Below are 10439 nucleotides of genomic sequence, written 5' to 3' on the forward strand. Positions count from 1 at the left end.
GAAAAGAAAAGAGTGTGCCAAGGAAAGCAGGATACTGGGCTGGGAGAGGCTCGAGGATTAGAAAGGGGGCAGGTGAGGAGGGTACAGGGAGCCCAGATACCAACATGAGGGGAGCTCTAACCATTGAGGATTTGGAATTTACTCCACTGATGGGAGAAATGGAAAAAAAATGCTTCTCAGAGTATGAAAGGTGACATGACTGAATGATGAATAAAAAAGAAAGAACAACCATGCACACATTCTAGAAATAGTTGATAATCTCTATAGGGATTAAGAGCTTGAAATCTGGTGTCAGATTCTCTTGGCTCAAATCCTGACTTCCAGTGTGATCTTGGGAAAATTCTTCAACTGTAGGGCATCAGTTCTCTCATCTGAAAAATGGGGATAATAAGAGAACCTACATCATAGGGTTATTGTGCAGATTAAATAAATACCCAGCAGATAATAAATGCTCGAACATAAATGTTATTGTTTGTACCAGAGATCAAGATTCCAACCCATTTCCTTCCCAGGAAAAGAAGCATGTTAATCCTTGTCACTTGACCCACTGGGTAATGGTGCGTTTATCCCTGCAACTTTCCAAATGATTCCTTGTTTCACTGCCCCAGTTAGCTGAGCCAGCAGTTGGCTGGAACTGCTGTGCCATTCAGCTAGAGAAGCAGGACCTGCTTACTGCCCTTCTTACCCCTTTTGTTACTGGCAGGTGCTTGATGACAAGCTACTCAGAGACAGGGAAAGAAGAGAATGCTCCAGAGATGACCTATTGCTCTGATCTCCTCCTGATCCATTTATGTCTGGAGAGATATTTACCCTGGGTTACGTGCCATTTCTCACTTTGAATCATGTCTCTTCCTTTTTCATAATTCTCCACCCCTACCTTTTCCTATAATGGCAAAATGACTTCTCCAGGCATGCAGCTAAGCTGAGTGACCTAACACGTCCTAGTGCAGGCAGATAGGTGTCTCTGTCCTATTTTTGGATAATTGTTGAAGTGGTGTCCTCTGATTTCTCTGACTGCTGCATGGTCTCCTTTCTTTGCTACAGATATGTTGCAGCAGTCAACAGCATAGAAAGACAGATGGTTACAAGTTGTAGTTCAGTTTTCATTTTAACTTTTGCTCTTCTGCAATTCTCTTCAGGGGACATGGTTCTCGCAGAGCCCTCACACCTCTCCCAGGGCCCTTTTCATTCACTAAAACATAGACAACTTTCCTTTATTGAAAAGTCTTTAGCTGACTTCAAATCCCTCCATCCCTGTTCTATTTCCATTGCCCCTTTACTAGGAGTCCAACAGCAAAACTGCAAAAGGTGAGGATTGTGTCATTGGAGACTTCTGTTTTCCCTTTTCTGTCCTGATTTTCTGTTTGGTGGCTGTCTTTTAATCAGTGTATGGTGCTCTCATACAGTCTCTGCTCAAGGCCCTCATGTTTGGGTCTTTCATGTAGTTTTCAGTATCTCCTTTTAGAACATCCATTCATACTGAAGTAACGACTGACTGCTAACAGATTGAAACGTTACCCCACCTAAAGGGTATCTTTCACTTAAACAAGCATCTAGGTATAAGATTCCAATGGTGGCATTTCAGATGCAGTTCGAAGAAAGAAGCTGAAGAGTGAGTATAAAATGATTTAAAAACACAACAGATGCCTTCTTTTGCTCATTTGGTAATTCGAAGGTGATCAGGGAGGGAAAATTGGGATGATTAAATTATGGAAGCCCAAATTATTTTTATTTCTGATTATCTAGTATATCCTTAGCCTCTGCTCCATCCTCCTTCAGTTTCTTCCCTTGTCCTCCCTACATACATATATACCTTGAAGGAAGAAAATATACCAAATCCTGATGTAGCAGTGGTAATTTTTCATTACAGCACTACCGACTTTTTTTATTCTTTTAAAGTTTCTTAAAGTAATGTGCAATCTTGTAAAAATTCTTTGGGCCATTGTTATCTTAGAGAAACATTCTAAAATAACAAAGTTGCAAGCTGATTATTTATAAGATTTCACCACTATGCCATTTAATTTGTCCTGGATTCAAATGAGACAATATATGGGACTGTGTTTTCTAAACTGTAAAATGCTATAAAAATAATGTTTCAGTATTATAAATTTTGAAATAGGAAATAGCATAATAAAAGAAAGAGCAACATTCTAAACTGCCAGAAAGTATGTTTCCAAATCAGTTTCTGAGTGTTAGTGTTTCCTACCACTGAAGATGTGAAATAAAATTAAGAGAATTGAGAATAAGAACCGGCAATATCCCAAAAGATGAAAATACACCTGCAATGCTTACGTTTGTTTTAGTTTTACTAACTTAATGATCCTTGAGTGAGAAACTGGTGCGAAGAAAAATCTTATTAGAATCAGTACATTTCAAACCGCTCTTACAAATGAAGAAAATTATGAAGTCAAATGTGTTTCTTACTCTGGCTCAGAAATCACCCCAAGTTTTCAATTGTTTATTCACATAGTCATTCATTCCAAAAATATTGATGGAACTCATTGTGTGCTTGGTACCATCTTAGAATTCCAGGAAACAAGAATGAAGTCACGTTTTGAGACCTAACTTTCAGTCTAGTAGGATTCGTTAACGGGGTTAATTTTACTGTATGGTAAATCATAATAGAGATTTGTACAAGATTTTATGTGAAGACACAGAAGAGGTACTTGATGTGGAAGAGTTTTAGAAACAAGAGGGATTAGACAGGCCATGAGGAGAAGAGTGATTCTGGCATGAGGATGGGAGAGAGCCAGGCACCCAGGAGCAGCATGGGCACCTCAATGAGGGCTGCAGGAAGAAGTTGCCAAAGATGGCAATGGGTTGATAGTGAAGGCCTTCAATACATTACTCAAGTGTCTGGATTTTATTCTAAGGGCAATCACACATACAATTGATAGTTTTAAGCAGGAGAATGACATGAGAGTCTTGATGTGAGCACTTTTTTTTTCTTTTTGCAGAGGAAGATGGATTGGAGACGATCATACTGAAGCTTAGGGGTGAGGCCAGTTGAGAGATTGTGGTAACTAGCCAGGCCAAAAATGAAGACAGCAATGATTATGGTGGTATAGCATTGATTTTGGTAGAAAAATCTTCAAATAAAATTAATTTTAATTAATTTAAAATACAGAGTAACGTATTATTTTGATGAAAAATGTCACAATAATAAAGGCTTAGAATTGTTATAAATGTAGAAATCCCTGTCACAAAGAACCAAAGCCACATACACAGTCTCATAATCAACTGAAGAGTGAAAGCAAATGTATTAATTATTGTATTTAAAGCACACCAGCCCTCTAATTGATAGAAAATTTATGAATTTTAAAAATTCCTGGACTGAACAGATAGATTGGTTTGCATATATACATAGCCAAGTTTCCACCCTACTGAAGTCACAGAAAACAATGAGTTAGAATGCTCCCAAGAGATACTTTAGTCCAATCTTTTCATTGAAGATAAGAGAATTGAGACCTCCGAGATTAAACCATTTGCAGGAGGTGATAGACCTCAGTAATAAAAGTGCTGGGACTGGTATCCAAATGCTTGACCTGGAGGGTAGGGCTCTTCTTCTTCTTTGTCTTTTTTTTTGAGATTTTTTTAAAATTAAAATTTTAGGAGTGACACTGGTTAATAAAATCAAATAGGTTTAAAGTGTATGATTCAATAATACATCATATGAATGTTGCACTGTGTGCCAACAGTTTCCCAAGAAAAGCCTCTAAATAAATTCATGGGATACGCATAACTATTGAAAAGAGAGACTTTTAAAAGTTTGTGGAAACTATAAAGAGTATTTTAAAAAGGCAACACCTGCTTCGTTATTAGAAGTTGGTCAGTTTTCCAGATTAACTGACAAGAAAATCTATGCCAATATCAGCAACTACTCTTTATATACTCACTTTCCAAAAATAATTTTGGAACCTAGTCAGGCTTCATGGTACCAGTAATTCAAGTACATGTGATTTATATTGTTTTACTTTCTTACTTAAAAAATTAAAAACAGAAATATCAGTTTATTTAGGATTAGCAAGATACTTTATTTCATGAAGAAGATCAAATATGATGGGTTTGTGAACAAGTTATTCCATACTATTCATCAAATGATAGAAAAATTTAAAGGGAACCCTTTTAAGTGCTGGGAAAACAGAATTAAATTATCAATCTCATAATTTTTTCACAAACATATTCCTGAATAAACACTAACTCATGTATTTTTCTATCTGTTATGAGTTATTAATAAGGTAAAATTAACTTAATAAGGTTCTTTATTGATCAGTTCTATATTTAATGTAATAAAAGCAATAAATACATTTTATGAGTTTTTAGAAAGTTTATTACGGATATTGGGAAAGTCTTGTTACCTACCTTTCCCCGACACCGGCTAAAAGAACAGACATGTTTGCATATGAAACCTGGATCCGCTTGGTACAAAATTTCAGTATTTGAAACAGTTAATGGCAAATCTCAATAAAAATTCATTTTGAAAGTGAAATTCAATGCTTTTCGGAAATCAGGAAATCATATGTGTCACTTGTTAAAAGTTAATAGGTTTCGTTATATGACTTTGTGTATATATTTTGACTTTAAAACTTGCCAGTAGTTATTTGAAAAGACAGAAGCTCATGATTTATTTAAATAGATATTTTATTAATCAAATACTTTGGCCATTCGACATTTCCAAATTTTTTTAAAAAAAAAACGCTTTAAATACATGCTGCAATTATAAAGTCATGAGACTGATTGACCTTTTTAACTAACATATTAAAATCTAAGCAGTCAAATGAGTGGTAATGCTTTAAGGTAATAATTATGAGGCCTTTTCCTAAAGATGCTGTAATGGCCTAAGATAGTTTTAAAAAGTCTCTTTTGAGGCTACCTTAAAAAAAAAATGAGTTTCATAATTTATTCATTTGCTCTGGTCCCCAATAGTATTCCAGTTTGATCATCCTTTATATTTACTAGTCCTGGCAATTTGGAAAAATAAAATTAATCTTCATTGAGAGAATATTTGTCATCCATGAAGATATTCAAAGGAATGTTAATTCAGGTTCTGAGAGTAATTCTGAAATTTGAGCATTTATACACTTTTAAGTTGTGTAAATTATAGGAACCACTCACAACATAGGCAACTTTTGTATATGCCTATCATTTTGGAATAATGAGATTTTTAAGACAACAGCGACTGAAAACATTGAAATAGGATTCTAAAGTTCAAAAATGATAATAATTTTATACTGTGTAACAAAACCCATATTAGACAACATATTAAAAGTTTGTAGCTGTTAGTGTTTAATTTATATATAAATCAGTAGCATGGGCCCAACAAGTTGACAACTTTCTTGTAAATCTACATGAATCACTGTAGTTAAAATTGTACTTATGTGTCAGAAATAGCCTTTATTGTAAAATATTATTAAATAGCACCAATATTACTTGAAGGTAAAGTGAAACATTAACAGGAATGCAGCATACATGTTGAATTTCTGGCTAGATGAAATAAGAATTAGATACAGATTATTTTATGATCACACCCAGATAAACATTAGTTATAAAACATTTCAGCATTTTTCTTGGAAAAGTTAGAAAGAAAAGCCTAGTATATTGCTCTTTTACATTCTATCCCCAGAGAAGATATATATGCTTACATAATCAAGACAGTGCAATCTCACCAATGAAGTTCCTGGTGAAACATACATTTACTCATTCTATATATTAGCTCAATAAGATCATAAATATAATAAAAGTGCTTTAAAGCCATCTAATTAGAGCAACATTTAATATTAAGTGCAAAATATACAGTAAAATAAAACATCTTGTTAAATAGGCCCATAGGTTAACAATATCTTATTTAAAGGAACCCATTTGCTTGAATCTATTTTCACATTTATTTTACTATATTTGATAGCCCCTATCACCACTGTACAGTTTCGTTATTGCAATCTCTAGGATATTTGTATATCTTATTTCTGCTAAGTATGTCCATGACTTTACCTGCCAAGGCAATTTAAAAAATATTACTTCCAGAGGTAAAAAAAAAAAAAAAAGAAAAGAAAGAAAGAAATGCTCTATTTTTATGACAGTTGTAGATAAAACCATTATATTATTTGTGAGAAATGTCCCTTGATCATAATAAATTCATCATGATAAAATGTATATTTTTATACTAAAGCAAAAACTGTCTGCCTTTAAAATTAAGTGTTGCCAACCTACTGCAATATTCTCATTATAAAGTTAGACATGAAATCCTTGATTATTAATGAGAAAAGCATTATTTGGAAAGATTTGCCAATAAACATTTCTAACTGTGGTTTCCCATCTTAACAGTTTTCATAATTAGAACAGTTGGGGAATGAACAGAACAGTAGTGTTTTTATGTTATAACAACAAAGAAGTATTACAGTATCCGAATCTCCAGACCTGGTGTCCAAGTGTTCAGTCATGGCTCAGTTGCAAGCTGACAGAGGAGAAGATGCGTCCTACACTCGTGGACAATGGGGCAATGAGAACATCTGTCACACTCTTCCATATCGTCTGCACTGAAGGCAGGACCATTAGGCAGGTCTTGACAAAAGGCATTATAATCCTGGAATGGAGGAAGACAGATGTATAAGGATTATCGGTGTTACCAAATAAGGCCACTGACTCTTGCATATGTGTGAAAAGATATAATAATGGCCTAATTCATCTAAATTTGGTTGAACATTTGAAACAAATAAATAAAAATGACCTACATAATGATGAGATACACAGAAGACATATTGCTTAAAGAAACAAACAGGCATGTAGATGAGAAACAATAATCTTTCCATTGGTGCTATCTGAATCAGTAAAACAAAAAAATAAATAAAATAGTGAATTTATCCACCGGATCTCTGCCCCTAAACATTAATCTGCTAAACTCTTCATATTTCCCTGTGGTTGTATTTCCTGAGCCTTTCCTGTCACCTCATTCTGCTTCCCTCTCCCCTGGGCCAGGCAGGGTTGGACACTTCTTTTCTTTGTGTTTCTAAAGTACTGAAACAAAACTTCATAATGCTCAAATTTACCAAAAAGTATCATAAATTAAGCCTAATGGTTCTGTCTTTTCTACTAGAAGTTCTTTAAGTGAGGCCATCCTTGACCCTTGGTAAATGTTGGAGCTGAAGTGAATTTATCATTCTGTTATCGTTTATTTTTATTTTCCATAGTAATTATATACACTGAAAAAGGCTGTGTGGTATAGTTAAAAGAGCCCTGCAATGATATCAGAACTCTTAAGCAGGAAAAACTAGACTTTTCTGAAATTATTTTTTCCATATGCCTTTTCTTAACATAACTACATATTCTCATATTCCTCAGGCTGGTTTTCTGTATAATCCTCTGAGTAATGTTTTCTGTTGCAGTGGTGCTCTTTAAGCACAGAAATGTCCGTAAATTCTCAGGCATTGCTGATAGCCTCAATGGAATTTTTACTATTACCTGGATAGGTACAAGGAAATAAGGTTGATTTTCTTGATTTGCTATTAAAATGTAATTTTAAATAAAAGTCTGTAGTACTTAGCCTAAAGTGAAGGAAAGATAAGAGAACTGTCTGACCGGGTCATTTTTAGAATACTGAATTATTCATATTGTCTTAACTTGTGTTTTGTTCCAAGCGCTAAAGACTTGAAGCAATCTTTAAAGAGAATTAATTACTAGGTGTTTCAGAGCTAAATAGGTGAATAGAAACCTGAATGATGGCAACTTTTGACCTCTTATTCCATTACATTTCTCATTTTATCTGTGGCTTTGGGTAAATCACTACAAATTAAAGTAAGAACAGGAAATCTTACAGATTGGCTATCAGTATTAACACGTATGCACCCTTGAGATGTCTACACAATCCTGTCATTATAATGAATAATAAATAGAACTATTTCGAAGTCAGAATACATAATGAAAACAATTATAACAAAATAATCTCAAATTCACAAACTATAAGACTTAAGTTTAGTTCAGAAAGCTTCTTAACCAAATCCACTTCATTCAGAAAATATTTCACTTTCTTTTCTTCCTTAGGCTAAGGAATTTTCTATCCCCATAACTTGTTAGGTGCCCATGTCCTAAGAGGGAATTAAACTCAGGACAAAAGTAGATTTTCCAGTTCAGCAGAGTGCCAGAGCCCACATTCAAGAACTTCAGTTTGTTCATAGGATGTGGTGCGCTCATTTAATTTTATTTTCTTTAAGTTGTTAAGTTGTTCTCTCACTATGGATCAGAGGACCCAATGATCCTCTGATAATGAAATCACGTCCTCAACATCCCAAATAGCTCCCTTTCTGAAACTCCAGGCAATTTGAATTGATCTAGTCTGATAATTTATAAGATTATATGTTTCTCTATTGAATAATAAAGCCCTTAGGACAAAGACTTTTATTTAGCTTTGTATTAACTATAGCGTCATGCAGATTGCATTGTTATAGCAGTTTGCTTCTGGGAAATGAAGCTGCTACTATTGCATTCTCATCAGTGGGACCACGCGTTTGAATTGCATCCCAGCAAAAATAAGGTGTAAGGGTGCTCCAGCCACATTTCTTTGATATGATTTACTTATGACCAATAACCTGCAGTTACCAACTGGAGGCTGTCTCAGGAGACTTGGATCCTAATGACGTAGGTACAACATCACCAGACTGAGTTCTGGGTATTTGTCGATGTTGTTGTTGTGTTGTTGTTGTTTTGTTTAAAGAATCTGAAATTGGATCAGTTTGTGATGATGTGATGTGGTTGGAAAACCCACTACTTCATATTTTCAGTTTTTGGTCACAAACTTCCTGGTAAAACAATAAACTCCCACCTTTTATCAAAAAAGAAAAAAAGGAAAGAAAAAAAAAAAAGAAAAAGGACAGAAAATAAAGAGAAACAGGTTTGTTCTCCTATAAAGCCTCTCCTTGATCCATTCTTACCATGTCACAGGAATGTAGTCTATTAATGATAAATCTGTTTAATCAAGGTATAAACTAACTTTTAAGCATTTTATTTGCAGTTACTCCTCTACTTGCAATCACGGCTGCCTGATGACAAATGTATGATGGTTAAATATTAATGTCGTACATGAATGTAATTTGAAAAACAAGCTAAAGTTAAATAATACATTTTATGTGGCTGAAAAAGAAGTGGTTTGATGATTCACCTTTGGAAGCACTACATAAAAACGCCTATCATTCTCAGGAGAGCCAGGTGGAAAGAAGCATCATTTGGTTAATTGTAGTTTTACTTATATCCACCATTTAGAAAATGAGAATGCTTTTGTTTTCAATTCTTCCACAAGTGCTTTAGAAAAACCTAGCTTTGTTGACTGTAAACACGGCACTCTATATTTCCAAATACCTTCATAGCCAACACTTCTTAATATGCTTTGTGGTTACTCAGTTTTTCATATTTTCGAAAGTGAGAAAATGACATAGAGGTTTAGAAAATTAGGAATCCAAAATTTTATAGGCTACTTAGGCATCTTTAAAAATCTATGTGCTAAATGTCAAAATATGAGCTACCTGTATACATCTGGCTTTTGTGGATCTGCTGATGTATAAAGGCAAAGATTTTCATTTCTTGTCAGTCTTTTGGCACTTTCAACATAGTTTAGTTGTTTATAACCTTTAATGATCAAAAGAATTGGTATTCATTGTTTATCCTTTACTTATTTGGTGAATTTTTATTTATTCTTTAAAAGCCTTTTAAGACTCTTCACTCTACAAACCTTCCCCATGTCTCCCTCCTCTTTGACAGATTTAAGTGAGTTTCTTCAGTACCCACTTCTACCTAGCCAGGTGCCCTGATATACTGGGAGGAAGCTGAAGGCAGATCCTCTTATTCATCCTGGGCCCAGTGCCCCACACAAACTATTCAATAAATTTCCTTGGTTGCACTAAACAGCTAGCTAACTGACTAACGAAATTGATTCAGATGATAAAGGGGAGTGAGAATAACTTTATAACTTTTAACAATGGTCTGTGTTAGGGTATAGCAAATACCATATAAAGTGATTGGGAAAGGCACGGAGGCATCTGGAGTTATACATTTCACCAGGAAGGCCCTAAAGCACAAGCTCGGCAACTGTTGCCATACTAGAGATAATCTGAATGTTCTTCCTCAAGTGGATATCCTGTAAAACAACCAAACTTCTTGGTAAAATACATTTTCCTTTAAAAATTTTACAATGCTTTTAACTGTTCTCCAAAGATATGTGATGCATTTTGTGTTTGTTACTCAAAACATCTGATCAGTGTTTCTGTATTTATTTTCCCTTTAACTAGATGCCACTCCCATTTGTTTCTCATAGAAAAAAAGTTAACTTGGAGGCCTTCTCATTTCACTATCTTGCAGTTTGAGTTTTCATTCCTTTGTGGTTGGGGTGGGGGGGTGCTCATCTTAACTGCAGCACCTTGAATCTCCTGTGGTCTCATCCTGGCCATTCCTCTATA

At 34.6% G+C, this 10439-nt stretch overlaps 1 protein-coding gene across 1 annotated transcript in view; it reads right to left on the reverse strand.

Annotated features, from left to right (window-relative positions):
- Positions 1 to 4689: 4689 nt before the first annotated feature.
- CAV2 (caveolin 2) overlaps positions 4690 to 10439 on the reverse strand; it is an 8296-nt gene continuing 2546 nt past the window's right edge. Inside the window, exon 3 of the mRNA XM_011372396.2 lies at positions 4690 to 6580. Within this exon, the coding sequence (XP_011370698.1) occupies positions 6430 to 6580 (151 nt within the window). The 3' untranslated portion in view covers positions 4690 to 6429. The remainder of the gene's footprint in view (positions 6581 to 10439) is intronic.

The sequence above is a fragment of the Pteropus vampyrus genome, unplaced genomic scaffold (genome assembly GCF_000151845.1).
Source record: "Pteropus vampyrus isolate Shadow unplaced genomic scaffold, Pvam_2.0 Scaffold206, whole genome shotgun sequence".
Taxonomy (NCBI): Eukaryota; Metazoa; Chordata; class Mammalia; order Chiroptera; family Pteropodidae; genus Pteropus; species Pteropus vampyrus.